Source organism: Myotis nattereri, assembly GCF_964212035.1.
Source record: "Myotis nattereri genome assembly, chromosome: 1".
Classification (NCBI taxonomy): Eukaryota; Metazoa; Chordata; class Mammalia; order Chiroptera; family Vespertilionidae; genus Myotis; species Myotis nattereri.
This window is the reverse complement of record NC_138075.1, coordinates 6,823,371-6,846,003: the sequence shown is the minus strand read 5'-3', so window position 1 is coordinate 6,846,003 and position 22,633 is coordinate 6,823,371. Positions and strand designations below refer to the sequence as shown.

Sequence of the window (22,633 nt, the reverse complement as noted above, 5' to 3'; positions counted from 1 at the left end):
ATGACTTTTTTTTTTTTTTTTTTTTTAGCTACAACACCAAAAGGGCAATCCATAAAGAAAAAATTAATAGCTAGGACTTCATTAACATTATAAAAATTTTCGCTCTGCGAAAGACATTGTGAAGAGGATAAAAAGGGAAGTCATAGCCTGGGAGAAAATATTTGCAAATCACATGGCTGATAAAGGATTTGTACACAGAATATTAACAAAAAACACATCTAAAAACTCAACAGTAAGCAAACAAACAGCCCATTAAAAAAAAAAAAAGGCAAAAGATCCGAACAGACCCCTCACCAAAGAAGATGCACAGATGGCAAATAAGCATATGAAAAGGTGCTCAGCATCTTTTGTCACCAGGGAAATGCAAATTAAAACAGTAATGAGCTATCTCTATACACCTATTAGGATGGCTAACCTCCAGAAAGCAGACAAAACACCAACTGCTGGGCAGGACCCAGCCACAGGAATTCATGCCTTGCTGGTGGGATTCGAAAGTGCAGCCACTCTGGAAGACAGTTTGGCAGCTGCTATACACAGTCTGACCATACAATCCAGCAATGGAGTGACACGAGGTATTTTCTCAATGATTGGAAAACTTAAGTCTATATAAACCTGCATTTAATATTTATAGCAGCTTTATCCATAACTGTCAACAACTGGAAGCAACCAAGATATCCTTCCACTGGTGAGTGGATAAACAAACTCTGGTACGTCCATACAGTGGAATGTGACTCGGCAAAAAGGGCAATGAACCAATCCATACGACAACACGGATGAGCCCTATTTCTATGTTGCTAAGTGAAAGGAGCTAGTCTGAAAGGCTCCATACTGTAGCCTCCCATGACAGCCTATAAAAGGCAAAACTACAGGCACCAAGACCAGATCAGTGGTTGCTAGAGTTTAGCGGTGGTGGTAGTGAGGGGAGGGGTGGACCAGGCAAAGCATCGGAGACTTTTTAGGGTGGTCAAACTCTTCTGAACACTACTGTGGTGGTGGAAAGTGACACGATGCATTTGTCAAAGCCTAGAGTGAACTTGAAGGTATGCAAATAAAGTCAATTAGGAGATGGGGGAACCTCAGGATGGGATGCAGATTGTGACAAAAGAATCTAACTTAACTACAAAGATATGCTCAGCCTCATGGATGGGAGTGGAGAGGAAAGGTGCTGACAAGTAATTCTGGAAGCGAGTGGAGGAGGTAAGATTACAGAAGGGACTGCACGGAGCCCTGTATTCTACTTAGTAAAGTTGCTTCCCATGGGGACACAATTCTGAAACCACTATACATAAGTACTGGATTGAACAGCTGAGCGAGTGCACGGAGGATGGGTGGAGCCAGGCTTCTCGCTGTCGGAGAGGGTGGTAAAGACCAGCAGGGGGCAGGCTGGAAGGAACAGGTGGTGATGGGGCCGAGGAGGGGACCTTGGATGAAGCCACGTCTAGCTCATGATAGAGCTACAGATACAAAATCGTAGACACGTGTGTGTACACAGGCTAGTGTAAACACATGGATTTCCCAGCTCTGTCTGCTGGGAGCTTAAAGCAGGGACACCCAATGCACACACCTTGGTTTCTAATATCATTCTACAGCAGCCGTGGGCAAATTACGGCCCACAGGCCGGATTCGGCCCGTTTGAAATGAATAAAACTAAAAAAAAAAAAGACCATACCCTTTTATGTAATGATGTTTACTTTGAATTCATATTAGTTCACACAAACACTCCATCCATGCTTTTGTTCCGCGCCCCGCCCCCCCCCCCCCCCCCCCCCCGCGGGTCCAGTTTAAGAACCCATTGTGGCCCTCGAGTCAAAAAGTTTGCCCGCCCCTGTTCTACAGTGACAGGAACCAGGGCCCCCTGGGGAAATACCTGCATCTAGGGCAAGGGCAGGAACATACCACATGAGCCTGGAGCATCTTATAGTGTCAGAGAGTAAGGAAGTGCTAACAAAACCCAAAAACTTGTATTGATGACGGGACGGTGAGTCAAAGGGAGGCAGGAGCCAACAGAAAGCTCCCGACGGCCAAAGCTGGAACAATCTGAGCAACGAGATAAATCAAGCTGCATTGGATTGTAGCCCCAAGTTTAAAATAAATGCCACGAGTCCACACTGATGCACATAGGTGACTGAGTAAGTGGCTGAATGGGGGAGAAGAGATCAACGCCCACGTGGCCAGTCCCCTGTGTCTTGGCCTCGCTATCGAGACTGGAGGCTCCTGGAAGTGGCACCTGTGATGACACCCCACCCAGGAGGTATTCGACATGTATTTGTGGACCCGGCTGCATTAAATTCCGATAACAAAATCCCTGCTTCAAAGGAAAGGCATTATGTTGCCACTTCTGAGTCACTCCCTCGTTTTGTGCCTCTGGGCCCAGTGGGCCTAGCACACCCGACAGGCAGTGTGACCGCAGGCAAGACCCCCGGGCCCATTTTCCTAACCCATAAAGTAGAGGCTTTAGTCTGCAAGTGCTCCAAGGGCGTCCCCTCCTGCTCTGAGACCTATGATCCTGACTCATGTGAGAACAGGCTCTGAAAAGCAACACCCTGGTGGGTTCTCTTTGACTTGCCAACCCACAGGAAGTGAAAGGAGAAGAGTCCGAGGTGGAAGTGGACAGGCCCAGTGGGGGGAGGGGGAGTGAGGAGAACGGGGAGCTGGAGACCCAGGCACAGGTGTGGCGCCGGGGCCAGCAGTGACTTGGCATACATGCAACAGAAGGTCCCCACATACTGCCTGGAGTGAAACTCCTGCACACCATCCACAGGGTGGTGACGGGACTCTGGCTGTGAGGCATTCCGAATGTCAGGTCTAAAACGTGCACATGCAAGCCTGAAAGGAACATGTTTCTCATCTTTCTAAGTGGTCGACTGGAGGAACCAGACTTCAAAAAGTACTATCCATGAGAATATATTTTCAAAACTACAGTTGATGCAAGTATGGAAATTCAAGTGTAGCTCATCAAATCTACCAATGCCTATTATGACAGTGATACTAAGTTATAATCTAAGATCAAGACTGATATTAAAAACTCAATGTGCAACATTTGATAAGTAAAACGTTCCACTAGGCCTAAAAATAAATTCAATTATGCAAAGCATGACTATGTGCATGATTACATGTGAAATCCACAGTTTAGCTTTAGCATATCTGACCAGTGTGGACCTAGAATTCCCAATTACCTTTTTAAAAATGTAAAATATGTCTATATTTGGAATTGGAGAAGGCTACCTGCTTTTGCTAAATTGTAAGACAAAGTAGATAACTGATTAAGTGGTGGGGACGATTCCTTCACCAATACCCAGGGAAACTGCAGATGCTTCTAATTCTACCTTTGATCCAGTAACCCTACTTCCAGGAACCTACCCTAACGATGTGCTGGAATAATACAACATGGCATATGTACAATTATTTTTAAATTATTTGTAAAACAAAGGACCGCCAACAGGGACTGGCATCAACCATGGCTCATCCCCACAGTGGAGTACTATGCAGCAGTGTAAAAGGAAAGAGGTATTTTTCTTTCTACTTTTATATACATGTGAACATTTTCATAAAACAAAGTTCAAAAACAATCTTTCTTGGTCTCTGAAAAAGTGACTATACCTACTAACCCTTTTCTATAAATCACTAAAGAATTCACACCTAAACTGGGGAGGGAGTGAGAAAACGGAAGGAACTGTGGTGTGCTCTGTGCAATAGAAAGCAGAAGTGACTTTCCCTAAGAACTGATGGGTAAGGCGAGAGAAAAGGAGAAAGCAGTCGACGGGAGAGAGGGGAAAAACTGCGCTGTAACTGTGGTTAACCAGGATAAAGAACTAAGTTCATGACTCTTTAATTTAACTCCCTGCAAATTTGCTAATTGTCTCTATCTAATAAGATTTGTGAAGGGACCATAACATAATCTTTCACACAATTATGTGCTGAATAGGATCTACTGTACTTGGGATCCTTTGCCAATCAAATCAGACCTTGAGAAAAGAGCCCTCATTCCCAGTCATATAATTATGCATTTCTTAAAGATTTGACTTGATTTGCATAATGAGAATTTGAATAACACTGCTAAGAGGTGAGCACAGCAAAGCAGCATGGGTGGCGGGAAGAATCCGCTCATGAGTCCAGTGGCCTTGGGGTCCAGACCCAGATCCCCCCTCACTAGCTGTGTGGCCTGGGGCAGAGCATTCCGTCCTGGAGGCTGCTGCCTCCTCCGTGAAATGGGCATGTTAATACCTCCCTCAAAGGATTGTGGGAGGTGACATGAACTGGTAGACCCAATATCTACTGCCAAGCCCAGCCCCTAGCAGCTAATGAGTGGTAGCTAGGGTGACATTTTAAACATCAGGAGAACGGTCCGCAGCAGAGGCTACACTGTTGAAGACCACCAGCACCGCCAGCAGGGGTGTTTGGTTATATTTAGTGAGTCTCTGATCATCAATGAGGCTATTGATAAAAAAGTCTGCAAAGGGACATGAAAGTTTTACAAAAAGCAAGCTGTCCAATTGCAGCCAAATTAAAATGAGCAACAGGAGCTACTCGCTGGTTAATGTCAACAAAGCCCACGACCCAGATGCTGGGGCAACAACCATATTGCAACCCACATTTTACATGTAGAACCCCATGATGCTCTCCTGGCACTGACAGGGCAGTTAGCCAAGCATGTGTACAATGGATCCGTTATTCATTTAACAAATTCGAGAAGCACGTGAGCCAACTCCAGCCCCGGAAGCCAGCGGAGAGCCTGCTGCTTGCCTCAGAGCAGCGAAGGGCAGATTCGGTGAGAACGGAGGCACTTTTAAACATAAATGTCTTTTGCTTATGAAGGACTATTCACCAAAGTTCTACATTTAGAAGCCAACTAATGTAGAAATGTAAAACATCATACTCCTACCACTGAGGGGAAAACCCGGTAATAACTGTTGGTATGGTTCTTTCAAATGTTTGCATAGATTTGGTCTATGTAGTTGGAATATAGTCTTTACAGCTTGATATCCTGCTTTTGCCTCCTAATATAATACATAATACATGAGCATTTTGCTGTTGTTTCCAATCAGATATTTTTAAAGATACACAGCGTCCAATCAGGAGGTACCACAGTTTTCTGGCCATGCCCTGCGCTTGCTTCCCCCTATTGTTTCCCATCCAATTCCCCTTGTGCATAATGCCACAATGAACCCCTTTATTCACAAGCATTTTCTGTATTTACACTCACAACAGCAACAGATAAAGGGGTCAGTTCATGTCATTCTCCCAGCAGTGAGTGCAGCCCCACTGCAACCACAGCGCTGCGAGAACCTGAATACTAGCGAGAGTTTTAGAATACATGCCCCGCAAGCGGGTGGATTCTCTCTTCTCCGCTCTACGGTAAGCCAAGATCAGCAAATCTTCCCGTCTGCACGTGGATCCAATGTGGACAAAGCTAACTTTGTAGGCAGACATTCTCTACAGTAAAGACACAGGTGAGGCAACCAGTTCTTAATATTAAAAAACATATGAAAGGAAAAGGAAAAAGAGATAGCACGGTGTGGGGGCTTGGCTGAGTTTGGCTATGAGCCAGTAACGCTGGGTTAAGAAGAGATGGGGAATGAGTGGTCGGCCATTCTAAGGCAGAATATTGTAAAAAGGACGAGTAGCCCGAGACACACTCCCTCCACTTAAACTAGGTCCACGGGCACTTGTGGGGGTGGCCGCAGTCTTCCGTCTCAGGAAGCCTCGCACTTGCTCTGAGTGAGTTATGTCGGGGGCCGCAGTTCTCGCTGTCACACTGGTTAAGTCCTAGGAGGAAAGACCAGGTGCGTCCCAGCTCGGACGGCTTGCCTCTCCTCCAGCAAGTGGAGAGGAACCGGGACGATCGTCCATGGCCTCGCAGGCCACGCTGAGGCCAGTGAGTGGACCGGGCAGTCCAACCACCGGGGACGGGACAGCACAGGCCACAGCTCACCCTGCACTTGCTCTGAGCGCTGGATGCCGACTGCGGCCCAGCCCCCGTCCCTGCCGCTGCGAACAGCACAGGGATGTGCACTCGAGCTCAAGACACAGCCCTCCGCTTTGACACCTAACCTTGGCGGGTGGGGGAGGGGGGAGGGGAGGTGGGGGAGGGGGGAGGGTGGAGAGGGGTCACTGAATATTTGAAAGTTAGAATGCCACGTGTCCAGGCTGGTTCAGGCCTGTATGAGGATGGCCGGCCAGAGTGAAGTGATACCAATGTGGCCTTTCAGAGACCAAAGGAGGTTTGTCTAAAACCCACCTTCTCTAAAAGATGCCCCAACCAAACCAGGGCTGCGGGGTGCCAGCCTTCCAGGCAGGGGGTGTGCGTGTGGGCCAACGCGGGCCCTCGGAAGCAACAGCGCCCAGAGCTGGTGAAGGACACCTCCTCCCAGCTCCAGGGTCCTGTGTGGAGGGAGCAGCAGGTGAGCCGGGAGAACCACCCCTCCCTCAGGGCTCCACCCCGCACCGGCCTCTATGGCCTTTCTCCGTTTCTTGACGTGACCTTCTGGCTGTTCTGCTTTGATTTACTTTCACAAAAGGATGTTATAAGAAACACCAGCTCTAACCATGAAAAAAGTGATTTCTCACAGGAGTTTTACAAAAATCAAACTTCACTCTGTTTTTTAAATCCTCACAGGAGGATATTTCTTCCATTGATTTTTAGAGAGAGTGGACAGGAGGGAGGGAGGGAGGGAGAGAGGGGGGATAGAACCTACAACTCAGGTATGTGCCCTTGACTGGGAATCAAATCTGAGATCCGTTGGGCCCAGGCTGGCACCCCAACTACTGAACCCCACCACCAGCCAGGGCAAACTTTACTGTGAATCAAGAAAAGATAACTCCTGGACAGCCTTCTCTTATTATCCCCCCCCCCCCCCCCCCACCTAATTTTCTAAAAATAAAGACATTGCACAAGTCTGGAGTTTTACATGAAGCAACTACTTTGAATGTACCCTTTAAGATACAGTAGTCATCACAATTATTTTTGGAAAGCTGAGTAGGTCAAGAATACCTAAAATAACCTGGTTTCTATTTAAAACGCCCGATTGCTTTGCCATTTAGTAGGAAAGAAAGATTACTTGAAAGAATTATTCAAAATGCAGACGTTGCTAACGTGTATATCTCATAGGAGCTGGCGGTGACGACCCCAAAGCACAAAGAAATAGACTTCCTTCCACAGGAATGTGAACACAGCCGAGTCCTGGAGGAACAGCTCGCACCCGCGGGAGACAGGCCCCTCCTAACTCCAGGAAAGCATGGGAACTGTCAATCACCTGTCAAATCCAAATGAAATAAGAAAGTCCATTTTAAAGGGGCATTACAGCCCGGCCGGTGTGGCTCCGTGGTTGGGCATCTGGGTCTATGAACCAGGAGGTCAGGGTTTGATTCCTGGTCAGGGCACATGCCCGGGTTGCCGGACTCGACCCCCAGTGTAGGGTGCGCAGGTGGAGTCGATCAATGATTCTAATCATTGATATTTCTATCTCTCTTTCCCTTCCTCTCTGAAGTGAATAAAAAAAAATTAAAATAAAAGAAAGGGACATTACAGGCCACAATCTCAAATGTTCTAACCCAGTGGTTCTCAACCTTCTGGCCCTTTAAATACAGTTCCTCATGTTGTGACCCAACCATAAAATTATTTTCCTTGCGGCTTCATAACTGTAATGTTGCTACTGTTATGAATCGCAATGTAAAATATCTGATATGCAGGATGGTCTTAGGCGACCCCTGTGAAAGGGTTGTTCGACCGCCAAAGGGGTCGCGACCCACAGGTTGAGAACCGCTGTAAAACTAACCGAAGGAATTCCACAGACAAGAGGAATTTAATTCCGCTTTGGAGGGTGGCCACGAGGAAAAGTCATTCTGGCAAAAGGTGAGCCACGTGTATGGGCTGGAAGCAGACATCAGGGCACCAACTAGCCAGACAGAAGCTGTCAGGAGGCAATTCATTCCCAACATTCCAAAAAGAAGGTCCCTACCAAGTGACTTAAACAAAAACACTGCAGGCCAGAAGGGAGTGGCAAGAAATATTCAAAGTGATGAATGCCAAGAACCTACAACCAAGATTACTTTATCCAGCAAAGCTATCATTCAGAATTAAAGGTCAGATAAAGAGCTTCACAGATAAGGAAAAGCTAAAGGAGTTCATCACCACCAAACCAGGATTATATGAAATGCTGAAAGATATCCTTTAAGGGATAAATACCACATGATCTCACTCATTTGTGGAATATAATGAACAACATAAACTGATGAACCAGGACTGATCCAGAGACGGAGAGGCATTGATTGGACTGTCGGGCCTTGGAGGGAAGGTAGGGGAGGGTGGGGGTAAGGGGGAAAGATCAACCAAAGGACTTATATGCAAGCATATAGGCCTAACCAATGGACACGGACAACGGGGGGGGGGGGGGGTGAGGGCATGAGGGGGGGGTAGGGGATAACGTGTGGATAAGGACACAGATGTAATATCTTAATCAATAAAAAATATATTTAAAAAAACACAAACAAACAAGCAAAAAACACCACTGCCTTTGTTATGTGTTGTTCCCAGTGCCCTGGGAAATGAAAGGAGTATCCATTTCCCAGAAGCCCACGGGGCACAGGAGCCTGGGGGAGGCTGTGCTCACGGAGAGCAGAGAAGGGGATTCAAGGGAAACGGGGTTGCCCAGGAGGAGCTCACTAGCTAGTGCGTGTGCATGTGCGCGTGTGTGTGCGTGCGCGTGCGCGTGTGTGTGCATGTGCGTGTGTGTGCGCGTGTGTGCGTGCGTGTGCGTGTGGGGGGGGCAAGGATAAACCTCAGGGCTCTGAGCTCCTCAGGGAGGGCCCAGCCTCAGGTGTGAGGTGAGCACTGAGAAGGGGCGGGGAGTTAGCCAACGCCTCCCAAGGGCACCCACGGGAGGGAGGGCGGGGTTTCTTGCAACCGAACTCTGTTCCAGAGAATCTGGATGAACAATTGTTCTCATTCCTCGGCCCCCCGAGCATTTACTGGTCACCGACAACTGTCCCCTCCGGGCCGCACGTCACCGACATCAAGGAGACACTGCCCTGGCCCGCGGGGTGACTGTCCACGCTGCGGCTGCGGCACTCTTTCTGCGTGTGGGTCCCTGGCAGTATCAGAGCAGTGCGGCCTGGGGAGGGACCGACCAGGAGCCCGACCCGCTCGCACCCCTGGCGACGCGAACACCCACCTTTGGTAGGTCCCTTCCTGCTGAGCACGGCCTGCTGCTCCTCCGTGACGTTCAGCCGCCGCACCACGTCGGCCAGAGCCGACTTCAGCAGCTGGATGTCGTCCTCTTGCATCTGGACCCGCTGCTCCAGGGAGGCGATGCGGTCCGTCACCTCCATGCTGCTTGCCGCGGAGGCGCTGTCATCTGAACCCAAGGAAAGGAGCAAGTGAGTCTCCCGTGCACCCCAGGGAAGCCAGCCCGGCACTCACGCCCAACCCAACCCAGCCGTCGCTGCAGCGGAGTAATTAAACCCAGAGGCGGCGGCCTCCCTGCAGAATCACCTGGAGCCTTAAAACAAAAGGCTGCACTTCCTTCTACTAGTCTCCCTCCACCTTGGGAGTGCTCCTCACTGTTTATTTATTTATTATTTTTAATCCTCACCTGAGGATATGTTTTCATTGATTTTTGGAGAGATAGGAAAGGAGAAACATCGATGTGAGGGAGAAACATGGGTTAGCTCCCATATGTGCCCCAACCAGGAATCGAACCTGCAACCTTTTGGTGTACGGGATGATGCTCCCACCACCTGAGCAACCCAGCCAGGGCAGGGCTGCTCATGTTTTAGACTGTGTTGTAACTGCTACTGTATGTTCTAGATGCAGGCCGCCTTATCGCTTCCATGATAGCAGAGGGCCTCGGAGGTAGCGGGGTATGGGAACCTATTTCAACTTCCCACACACGGCCCAATCCACGCACGGTCGCCCAGCTTTAGCTCCAACAATGCACAGGTAGGTCAGATAGTCACGAGGCCACACCACCCATCGGGCAAGCCCTTTAGGGACTGGCTACGCTGACCAAGCAGTATGAGGGGTGCATCTGTGCGGTGTGCGTACCCGTGGGACCATGGTAACCACATTTTGTTGTACGGAATCGCTGGTCCCCAGTCCTCCTCAAGGGGCACCAGGCCCTGCGTGATCTTCCCGCCTCCCTGACCCCGTTATGTCGTCTCCCCTTGGGCACCACGCCGCGGCCATGCTGACCTTCCTCCCGCCTGCGGCTTCTGTATCTGCTGCTGCGTTTGCCTGAAACATTTCTCACCAGCTTTTCTCATAATGAAAGTCCCCGATCTTTACGTCTCCACTCAAGTGGGAGCCCTTCAGAGAACCTTTTTAACAGCCTTACTAACCTGCCACGTGGCAATACTTCAGCCTTATTTCTTGCTTCAGAGCTTCACTGCAAACTCTGACTGCTCCTGCACCTACTCACTGTCTCCGTCTCCGAGCTAAAATGTGTGCATCAGACTCGCTCTGCTTCCAGGTACAACAGACCCTGCTGGACAGCACCCCCTGCAGAAAGCAAGTATGAAGCCTGGAAACACACACAACAGCTTCCTGAAGGTTCTAGAAGCGGGCCCTGCAGCACAGACACTCTGATGGGGGTTTATATGCGCTTGGCGGAGGCAGATGGACGACAACGCAAGTAAATTCCCTCGTCTGTGGTGTTCAGCCAGAGCCAGGTGCACAGGACGGGGAGGGGACGTGCGGAAAACCCGTCAGAGTTTTATCCCTAAGAAAACCCAAAGTGACGTCCAAAGACGGTGAACGCTGAGGAAAGTGGGGAAGTCCCAGGAAGGAAAAAGCCAGAGGGGATCCCCAAACTGTCTACACACACAGGGTCTCACGGACTCAACCACCCAGCTAGCTAACTACAAACGCTCCGGCTGGGACCGGAGCCGCAGCCTAGAAACGGAGCTCGCAGCTCAAGTCCAACGAGAAAGGTCCCCACTGAGACACAGGACACAGTGCTCACTGGAGAAAACGGAAAACAGCACCTCCACCGCTAAGCATGCATCACGCCCAGGTGCAACCCAAGGACACTCAGGACATCGAAGAATCAAGATACGGAAGACATTCTCAAGAGAAGAGAAAACAAGTTGAGTACAAATCCAAAACGAATAAACCATTGGAGCTAACAGAAAACACTCGAATATACCCTTCCTTAAAGAACAAACAGGCCTCGGAAAATATGTTCAATGCCAATAGCCATTAGGAAGATGCAAATGAAACCCACAGTGAGACAGCACTACACACCTGTGGGAATGGTTCGAATATAAAATACGGACAAAACCAAAGGCAGTGAGAATACAGGGCAAAGGAAGCTCTGCTACATGGCTGGTGGGCACACATAATGGTATGGCCACCCTGGAAAACAGTTTAGCAGTTTCTTATAAAGTTAAACGTATACTTATTACCATGTGACCTCGCAATCTAGGCACTGACTCCAGAGAAGTGAACACTCGCGTTATAGTGGCTCCATGCATACGTGGTAACGACGGGGAGCCATTCAGGTGCGCTCCAACTGGTGCATGGACGGGCGGTGGTGCCCCATGCAGTGGAGTACTGCACAGGGACAGAAAGGAGTGACCGATGGACACATGCAACGATCGATGGATACATGGACGGCTCTCCAGGCATTATGCTGAGGGAAGGAAGCCGGTCTCCAAGGTTACACACTGTATGAGTCCATGCATGAGATTTCTACAAGACAGGGCTCTAGGGAAGAACAGATCAGTGGGTACCAAGGGCTGGAGGAGGGGCACAGCACAAGGGCGTTTGGGAGAGTATAGAAAAGCTCTGTGTCCTGATGGTGGTGGCAGTTACGTGCATCAAGGCCGTGTTACATTTATAGTTACAATTCTGTTGTAAGATACCTCTTAAAAGCCTATTAAATCCATTTCTTTAGGGGGAAAAGATAATCATCATTCAAATGAATTTAAAAAGCAGATTTAATGCACTGATTAAAATGGGATTTATTTTAAATATGAAAAAAAAAGACTGTGTTAAAATACATTGAATTATCTCAAAATGGGAATTTTGTTGAATGTTAAGCTAAAAAACAAAATAACCATTTGAAGCCCTGGCTGGGTAACTCAGTTGGTAAGAGTGTCGCCGGGATGGGCCAAGGTTGCAGAATAGATCTTCAGTCATACAAGGGCACATACAAGAAGCAACCAATGATGCATAAATAGGTAGAATAACAAATCAATGTCTCTCTCTCTCTCTCCTTCCCTTCCTCCCTCCTCTTTTTTTTCCTCCTTCCCTCCCTCTCTTCCATTCTCTTTAAAAATCAATGGAGCCCAGACAGCCTGGCTCAGTGGTTGAGCACTGATCTATGTGCGAGAAGGTCATGGTTGGATTCCAGGTCTGGGCCCATGCCTGAGTTATAGGCTCAATCCTCAACAAGGGGCGTGCAGGAGGCAGCTATCAATGATTCTCTCTCATCATTGATGTTTTCATCTCTCTCCCTCTTCCTTACTCTCTGAAATCAATACAAATTACACACACACACACACACACACACACACACACACACAGATATATACTTTTCGAGAGTCCAGGCAAGAACAGGTCTACCCACTGGCTTTGTCAGCCAGGGGTTACTTTTGCTTGTTGAGGTTGGCTGCTATTATACCATCTCAGCAAAGGGAAGTTTCAATGAAAACTGGTCCCTGTAGCTCATTTGAGAGAGGCCGTCCTTACGTTCTATAGCACATCTCGTGGAAGGACAGGTCCTGTGGGATTTCCCCACGTGTCCTCGGGCCAGCGTGGAAAAACAGGCAAGTCCCCCTTCATAATGTCACGCCAAGTGCGAGGGGGGAAAGCAGGACCAAAGGTCACGTTCCATCTGTCTTCCCTCTGAGGAGCTCAACAGCTGGATGAAATCCTCCAACGTGTGAGCAAGAGACAGGAGGGCAAGTCTGTGTGACAGCTGCCACCTGGGATCCTGGGCCACCGCACACCTCGCCAGGAAGGCCGTGGCCGCAGGAAGAAGGCAGGGAGGGGCTCCTGAGCTAAGCCCGCGTTGGAGAGGACTTGCAGAAGAGGCAAATGCTGTGGTCATTCTTAGCATGGACTCTGGGTTCAAATCCACCCTCCTACTTGCCAGTGTGTGGTGTAGGGCACAGTATTTCATCCCTCTGTGCCTCTGTTTCCCCATTTGTAAAACAGGGACAACAGTTATCTAATGTTGAAACGTGAAATGAGTTGATAATATGTAGAGCACTTAGGCTATCCTTTCGCAGGTAGTAAGTGCTTTATGAATGTAAGCTATGATTAAGCGATTATTACTGATAAAAATTACCAAAGTAGATTCAAGTTGAACATTTCCTTGAAAATTCCTATATGCTGTCTAGACACCGACATGCAAAATAGTACTGAAAAATTAATTGGAAATCGGTGCTTTATTAATAATGTGTGTTTTTCATGTCATAAAAGAATCTGGCACACAGACTCCTACGCGTTTCCGTCATCTCCTGGGGTTGACAACCGCGGCCGGGAGAGGGCCCCCTGCTCACCGCTGAGCCTGAGCACGTGGCTGCGGGGGCCAGCACGGCACTGCCGAGGACGGCCTGGCAGCCTCTGTCGCACAGCCTTGACTTTTCAAAACAATTACAACAACATATCAAGTGCGTCAGGCCACTCTGAGTTCTAAAAAGTTACGGTGCAAAGAGCATCCGTGTGGCCTCAGTCTGGTCTGCAGGTGGCTTTACTGAAACTGCATGCAACAGACTGTTTTCATTCCATTGCGACATTTGTATAAGAAAAAGTCTCATTTTAAAAGTTTACCAACAAAACCCCAAAATAAAAAACAACCCGCACCCCAAACCCAACAAAAAAACCCGAACCACCTGAACACACCTGCCCTCAAATACAAGTGATTATAAACCGAATGCCAGACCCGCGAAGAGCACCTCCATTTATGAGACCGGCTGAGCTGTTCCCTAAGGCGCGACCCGGTGCTTCCGATCGCCGCCGCCGCCGCCGCGTGACCCTGGGAACTGATGCTCCGCAGGCAGCCCCCTCCGGACGGAGCGTGTGAGCAGCGTGGCGTTCTTACCCTCCGTGTGCACAGCCAGGCCAGGGTTCAAACGACCTTACCCTCCAGTGCAGCCGGGAAGGGGCTGACTCGCACAGGAAAAGCACAACCCAAAGCCTGGCTTAACCGACACCCCCTTTCCCACCTCTGAACCCGGCACAGGGTCCCGCAGCACAAGACGGGGGAGTTCACCTGAGTTCCGTCACAGGAGACCTCACGAGACTGGGAATCCCACACAAAGAAAGCCCTTATTTATGTTCAAGTCATTTTCGCTCCTGTACCTCTACAGCTGACCCAAGGAGGTCATTAAAAGTTTTAACAATAGAGTCTCCATCTTTTCCTCAGTTTCACATCCTTGTCAAGCTTCCTAACTTCATGGAGTTGGGGGGGGGAGGAAGGGGTTGAAAAGAAGAACATTCTCTCTATTCTTACCTGTTGGGTTTTTAAACTTCTGTCTGAACTAGAACTACTGGCTGGGGCTGGGGCTGGGGCACCCACTCGCTTCCTTAGGAAGCCAAGGGGACCCACCGGGGACTATCTCAATGATCAGGCGCAAAAACTGGTGCTATGGCAAGGGCAGGAAGGGCCTAACCCAGGCGGAACCCAGCCGCAGGGTGTGAGGCCCCCAATGCGGATGTCTCAGTGGCCATGGGTTCTGGAAGCTGCTCTGCCTCCTCCGCCAGCAGCAGACCTTCTTGGGGCTCAATTCCAGCCTCGTGGCATCTTGTCGAGGTCCAGGCACAGCTCAGGAAGCCAGTCCTCGGAAAGGCTGGTGATCGGCGCCGCTGCACTGGGCGGCCGGGGGCCCGGGAAAAGCACTGACGTGGCGTCCAGATCGGGCAGGGCCGGTTCCTGGGCCTGCCACTCATTAGCCGTATGACTCAGGCAAATCACTGACCACTCCGGGACACCCCACCTGCTTCCTGAGGTTCCCGAGGATAAATGTTAAGGTACATGAAATATCCGATACAATGACGGCAGGCAGATGTTCAACACAGGTGGCAGTGGGGCGTGCGTCCAGTTTGTTGTTGTTACTATTACTGTTTATAACAGCGAAAGGCAAACACTGGCCTCCGGTGAAACCAACATCAACAATAGTTACTGAGCACATTCGCGAGAACTGTGTGTGCTGGGCCCCGGGGAGGCCCTGACCAGAGCAGACAGGAGCACCTCTGGTCAGTCCAGGAGATGTGTCAGTAGCCTTAGGGGAGAGGACAGTTCCATCTACGCCCCCGCACTGGGAGCACGTGATTCGTGGGCAAAGGACAGACCAGGCCTCACATCCATGGCTCCGTCTCAGACTTGGTGCCCGTGAGAACGTAGCCAAACGCCTCTTCCTTCTTAAAGTGATGTCATGGGTCCAGGTAGCACCTACATCACCTCTGGTTCCACAGGCAGAAAGAGGACCTTGAGGCTCTGCCCTTACCCTGGATCTTCAGGTGGCTCCTGTGGCTATGACTTTTAAGTTGAATTACCATCTATGGTAAAAAGTGGCACAGAAAGATCTCCCAGTAACCTGTCTGTTTCACTGTATTCAAAGGGCGAGGGAAGTGCACTCTGGTCTCCATTCCCAGGACTGTCTCGTTACCTAGAGATGAACACAGCTCTGGGCCCTGCAGGTCTGGTGCTGTGAAGACCTGCGGCTGCCTGAGTAAGTCCCGGAAGTCCAAGGGGCTATCGATTTAAAAAGGTTCACTTAGAATCTGCCCTTCATCTTGAGATGTTCCTACTTCCTTCTCTCTTCACTTGAAACAAGAACAGCTGCCCTTTATTCCCACTGTGCCCGACGCTTCGCCTCTCGGTGTCGCTCCAGGCCACACAGCATCCTCCCATCGCACGGTGACACTGGAGAAGCGTCCACCTCATCTCGACTCACGCAGCAGAAAGCTACAGGCTGGGGACCATGGAAGGCTCGGCTCTTCCCACTGTATCGCGTGGTCCACCCAATGACGGGCATTCATTCCAGTGGGACTTGCATGGTACTAAGTAAAATATGCATCATTTTACCTTTTCCAAAATATTAGACAAATTTGGGGGGGGGGAATCTTATTACAGGGTTTAGTATTTTAGAACCAGTCAGGTGAGCAGGGAGGAATGACAGCCTTTCACTCAGCAACCTGCAGGTAGACATCTCATGACAGCTGCTTTCCATGGTGGCACTGTTTGCGGAAAAGCTGTGTTATACTGTCACACCTGGACCATCCTGAAACAGAGAGGCCGTGTGGGGAGGCCCTACCTCCTCTGCTGGGTCAGGGTCTGGACCGGCCCCTCGGATGTGCAGCTCTGAGGCCCTGCCCTGGTTGGGGGGCTGCCGCTGCCTCTCTCCTAAGACTCCTCGTTCTCCCGATTGCATGGGTCAGTCAGGAACCCTGAGCTTTGTTCGTCCCTGGGCTGGACCTGCCACATGAGCGTCAGCCCTGAGATTCATCACAGAAAATCACAAGAACGGACCCTACCCAGTGGTCCACCTGTCTCAACAGCTACCGTTCACGCACCTGTCTGTCAAGGGATCCTGATCCTACAACAGCCCTCGGCTGGAGCGGATGCAGCCTCTGCCTGCTGATGACAGGAACTTCAGTAGAGCCTCTTGAACCTGTGTGTGCGTGTGTGTGTAGGGGTGGGGGAAGTGGTATAAAGATCTTTTCTGAGTCTTCGGTTGTAAAACTGGAGACCAGGAGAAACACATACATCACCTTGAGGAGCAACACGTGACTATGCTGAATTCAGATGACATGATGTGGTTTAAAGAAAACACATTTTTTGTTCAATTCAATAAAATGTTATTAAGCATCCTTCTGGGCCAGACCTTGTGCCGGGCAATGCAGTGACCATGCAACCTTCTAAACTGTAGGGCGCTCAGTCTGCCAGGGGAGAGACTGGCCCACAGATAACCAGCCCAGAAACAGAGGACCCAAAGAGAGCGACCACACAGCCCCCACGCCCAGACCACCAGCTCGGCAAGAAGGCCGGCTCCAGATGTAACACGAGGACCAGAGCAGCCCAGACCAGAACACAGGTGCGGGAGGAAGAGCAGGATTTCAGGTGAGCTTCTGAGTTTCCATGAATGAAGCAAGAATAAGAACAATCACAGAAAGAACAGCCTGGACATTCTCGAGTTGAGTATTTAGGAAACAATGACTTTATTTTGAAATATACTCTCTTTTCATTTTTGCCTGACAAAGACCTCTCACGGAAGCCTGGGAGCCTTCAAAGTCTTTGGAGTGTCCTTTGAATACCACGCACACACATGTGCATACACACAAATGCACACACGAGCACATGCACACACACATGCACTCACATACATGTATGCACACACGTACACACACACCTCTACCTCTGCAGGAGTTATCTTGCTTCTTGTTTCTGTGAGAAACTACAAGACCCAGGTACTTCGAGGCTGTTCAACCCTTTTCCCCGCGGTCTTAAAGCAAACACGGCTCCTGCCTGCAGTTGAGCAGAAAAGCGGCCCCCAGTGACGTGTGACAATATGCTTTGCAACGTGGCCTCTGCGCTGGGCCCAGTGGCCCCGGGAGCGCAGGCAGGAAGGGCGCATCCAGCGTCTGGGACAGCTGGGATGACAGAGGAAAAGGCTACAGCCTTTCAGCAGCACGCCTAGCAAGTCCGGCAGGTTGCCAAGTCCTAACCGGAGGAGGAAAGATGAAAATGATGGAGGTGGGGGAGGGGCGAGCAGACAGAATAGTGCCCGTGAGCGTCGGACTTGGAAAAGATCTGGCGCTGTGGTCCCAATTCTATTTTACAGGGAGACCAACGATTGCAACATTCGCCCGTTACATCTCTAGATAAGATGTCATCCATCGGCTCCTAAACTGACTTAACAGAAAGTTATGTAAAAAGGTAGCCTTAAGAAGAGGTTATTTGCTACATCGTTTCAAAGCCTCTCAGCAGAAAGAACATGCGCCTTGGCTGGTGCAGCTCAGCTGGCTGGAGCACCGTCCTGAGCACCGAAGACTCTTGGATTCCACTCCCAGTCAGGGCACACACCTGGGTTCCCCAGAGGCAATGGATTGATGTTTTGTTCTCACATTGATGTTTCTCTCTCTCTATCGCTTCCTCTCTCTCTCTCTCTCTCTCTCTCTCTCTCTCAAATCAGTAAAAATATATCCTCAGGTACGGATTTTGAAAAAATAATAAAATAAAAGTTGTTATTATATTAATTATATTAATTTTTTCTATTAATTTCCATTAGTATAAAATGTTTCTGTTTGAAGTACTATACAGTTACATTATCATAGCACTGACCGTCTTCTAGACCAGTGGTCGCCAACGGGTGGTCCATGGACCACTGGTGGTCCATGAGGTCCGAAAGGTTGGTGACCGCTGTTCTAGACTGAACAGTTCGGATTAGTTTCAGACAATATTCCCTCGCATGAAAGTTTGTCCTTTGATAGTTGAGATGAAAACTCTTGCCCAGCTGGTGTGGCTCAGTGGTTGAGCATCAACCCATGAACCAGGAGGTCACAGTTCAATTCCAGGTCAGGGCCCATGCCCAGGTTGCGGGCTTGATCCCCAGTAGGGGGCGTGCAGGAGGCAGCTGATCAATGATTGTCTCTCATCATTGATGTTTCTATCTCTCCCTCTCCCTTCCTCTCTTTGAAACCTGAAATCAATAAAAAACATATTTTAAAAAATCAGCGCATGTGTCCTCAGCTAGTGACCACATATTAAAAATAAAAACCAGAAAAGAATAGTTCAAATGTTAAAAAGCCACCAAGGTGCTAACGCCAGATAACTGGTTTTCCAGGACAAAATTCCTAACACCCACTGATGCCGGTGGGCTGTCTTCAGGATAATCCAGTAGGTACGGGGCTCATGGCAGACAGTAACCCTGGAGACACCTGGCTTCTCGTGTACAGCTCACCTGTTAGGTTCCTATCAAAAAAGTGGGGCTGCCGCAGGCTAAGGTTAGTTAGACCCTAAAGCAGCGATGGTGAACCTTTTGAGCTCGGCGTGTCAGCATTTTGAAAAACCCTAACTTAACTCTGGTGCCGTGTCACATATAGAAATTTTTTGATATTTGCAACCATAGTAAAACAAAGACTTCTATTTTTGATATTTATTTTATATATTTAAATGCCATTTAACAAAGAAAAATCAACCAAAAAAATGAGTTCGCGTGTCACCTCTGACACGCATGTCATAGGCTCGCCATCACTGCCCTAAAGGAAGGTCCGAGTCCTAACCTCCCACCACCCACATCCGTTTTTAGTGGTGGTTGTTATGGTAAAACTTTTTCTCGTTCACATTGTGTAACTACTTCTTAAAAAGTGCCATCAACTTCTGCTTCTAGCCAAGATGCAGTAACAGCTGCCCTACTTGAAAGAGCTACAATAAAAACTACGTGACACAGACAGACAGGGACAGCGATCGCTCCCAGGTGGTGAGCAGGAGAGGAGACCCCGAGGCAGCTCCCAGGAAGTGATGTGGGGAGGGGACCCCCTAAGTTGGGGAGACCGAGCTGGAAGCCCAGAAACCCACCAGGAAGGGAGGGGCTGCAAAGAGGGGAAACTTCGGGAATGAGCCTCAGCTGAGAACTGACCAGCAGGGATGCGGGAGGACATTCCCCAGAGTGGGGAAGAACTATGTGAAGAGAACAGACAGCAGGGCTCACACAGCGCTGGGCAGAGTCCTGGCCACCACCAGCCTGAGTGGAGACCACAGAACCCAGGCTGGGAGAGAACTTGGAACATTTCACCCGAGGCCGAACGCTGGTCCCCTGACAAAGCTGCTTCCAAGTAACTCAACCACAGCCCAGGACAGAGCTCAGGAGTGTTTATAGGAATACGAGGGGCCCATGCCCGAAAATTCGTGCAAGAGTAGGCCTTCCTTCCCCCGGCTGCCAGCACCGGCTTCCCTTTGGCACCCAGGACCCGTGCTACTTCCCTCTGCCCCGGCTTCATCCAGAAGGACATCTGGAATGACGCCTGGAAGGACATCCGGTCTAATTAGCATATTACCCTTTTATTATTATAGATAAAAAGATCCGGCTCCCAACAAGGTGAAATTCACAATGCCTGGTACCCAATAACAATGGCAAGGCAGGAAAATATGACCCATAATCAGGAAAAGAATCAAGCAAGACTAACCCAGAAATGACACAGATAATAAAATGACTGGACAAGGAAAAGTAGACAGTTATTTTAACTGTATTATGTATGTTAAAGAAGCCTAGGAAAGGCTGAGTATGTAAGGTAGAGGTATGAAAGTATGTGTGTATTTATTTTACATATATGCCATATTTTATATTACGTATTTTTATTACCTAGTCTGCACTTTATGTGACATTTATTTACTTATATTTATGCTATATATGCATATTACATAATTTTTAAAGTCAAACTTCTAGAAAACAACAATGCACTGGATGAGATTAACTGTAAAGATCAGTGAACATAAAGAAACAGCAACAGAAACTATACAAAATGAAATACTGAGAGAAAACAGATATGACAGAGAGAATGAATGGATGAATGAATGAATGAATGAATATGAATAAGAACAGAGCACCAGGGAGTTTGTAAGACAACCTCAAGAGTCCTAATATCTATATAACTCAAGTCCCAAAGGGGAGGAGAGAGAGGAGAATTTAAAAAATCATTAGAAAAATAATGGCTGAAAATTTTCCAAATTTGAAGGAAGTGATAAATCCACGGATCAAGAAGTTCAATGAATCCCAAGCACAAGAAACATGAAGAAAATTTCACCAAGGCAGAGCGGAATCAAGCTGCTTCAGACCAGCGGTAAAGAGATAATCTGGCGAACGAGGGACGCAGAACCCCCTCACTTCACAATGAGAAACGTGCTTTCCCCTGAGAATGGGAGCAAGGCAAGGAGGCTGCCTCTCATTGCCCCTGTTTGGTATCTACTGGAAGTCCCGCTGGTGCAAGAAGACAGGAAAAAGTAAAATACACAAACTGGGAAAGAAGAAATAAAACTGCAGATGACACAGTTATCTATGTAGAAAACTCCAAAGAACAGATGAGAAAAACTCCTAGAATAAGTGATTATAACAAGGTTGTACGGTACAAGGTTAAATACAAAAGTCAACTGCTTTCCTATGTGCCAGCAATGAACATTTTGAAATTATAAACACACCACCATTTGCAATAACACACAAAAAAAGAAAGAAAAATACATAGGTATAAATCCAACAACATATGTATAGGATGTGCATGCAGCTAACTATAAAATTATGATAAAAGAAATAAACAAAATGTGGTAAGGATTAGCCCTGGGCAGGTAGCTCAGTTGGTTAGAGCGTTGTCCTAATACGCCAAGGCTGTGGGTTCGATCCCCAGTCAGGGCACATACAAGAAGCAACCAATGAATGCACAAATATGTGGAACAACAAATCGCTCGCGCGCTCTCTCTCTCTCTCCCCCCCCCCCGCTCTCTCTCTAAAAATCAATTTTAAAAAAATGTGTACAAGATCTATATGCAGAAAACTATACAATCATGATGAAAGAATTAAAAAAGATCTGAAGGAATGGAGAGGTATTTCACATTCATGGATTAGGAGTCCCACCATTGTTATGTTAATTCTTCCCAACTTGATCTGTAGAGTCAACACAATCCCAATCGCAACCCCAGCAAGCTATTTCATGAATACTGACCATCGGATTCTAGAGTTTCCATGGGAAGGCAAAGACCCAGAATAGCCAACACAATGCTGAATGAGGGCGACAACTCTGAGAAATGACACTCCCCACAAATCGAGGCAGCTAATCTCCAACAAAAGAGCAGAGGCAATTCGATGGAGAAAGGACAGTATTGTTAACAAGTGGCACTGGGACAATTAGACATCCATAGACACAGACCTTACAACGTTCACAAAAATTAACTCAAATGGCATAGGATGGAAAATCAGGAAGCGTTTTGAACTGAATGAGTGTGAAAACACAGATATCAAAATTTGTGGGATGCGGCTGAAACAGTTCTAAGAATTTTAAAGCACGAAACACCCAGAATAGAAAAGAAGAAAGGAGAAGGAAGAGGAGGAGGTGAAGGAAAATTACCCGAGCTCCTACCTTAAGAAACGTAGAGCAAGCCAGAGAGAGGAGGTGATACACAGCAGAGCAGAAACCAATGACACGGACAGAGTATAGGGCAATCAAGCCAAAAGCTAGTTCTTCACAAAGCAAGGAAAATGGACAAACCTGCATCCAAATTAATCAGGAAAATAAAAGAGAAAGGACACAAAATACCAGCATCCAGAATAAGAGGTGACAGCACTCCTGACCTACAGGCCCTGAAAGGACAAGGGGGCACTAAGAAACGCTCTCTGTCGATAACACACTAATTCTCGGAAAAACAACATCTACTCAAGTTCATGCAAGAGTAGATAACCTGAACAGCTTTAATAAAAATTTTGAATTTATGGTTAATTTTTCCCCCACCAAAAAATCCCCGAGACCCAGATAACTTCACTGGTGGATTCTACCAAACATTTCGGGAAGAAATAATACCACTCTACACAGACTTCTTCCAGATAACTGGAGAGGAGGGAATATTTCTCAGCTCATCTATGAAAGTCAGCCTTACTCTAATGCCAAAATCAGACAAATATATTGCAAAAACAGTGTTGGTTA

At 48.3% G+C, this 22,633-nt stretch overlaps 1 protein-coding gene across 1 annotated transcript in view; it reads right to left on the bottom strand.

The window, feature by feature from the left end:
• Window positions 1-22,633, bottom strand: part of EML1 (EMAP like 1) — a 108,700-nt gene that overhangs the window by 52,523 nt on the left and 33,544 nt on the right. Inside the window, exon 2 of the mRNA XM_081095191.1 lies at window positions 9,171-9,353. Coding sequence (XP_080951317.1) covers window positions 9,171-9,353 — 183 coding nt within the window. The remainder of the gene's footprint in view (window positions 1-9,170; window positions 9,354-22,633) is intronic.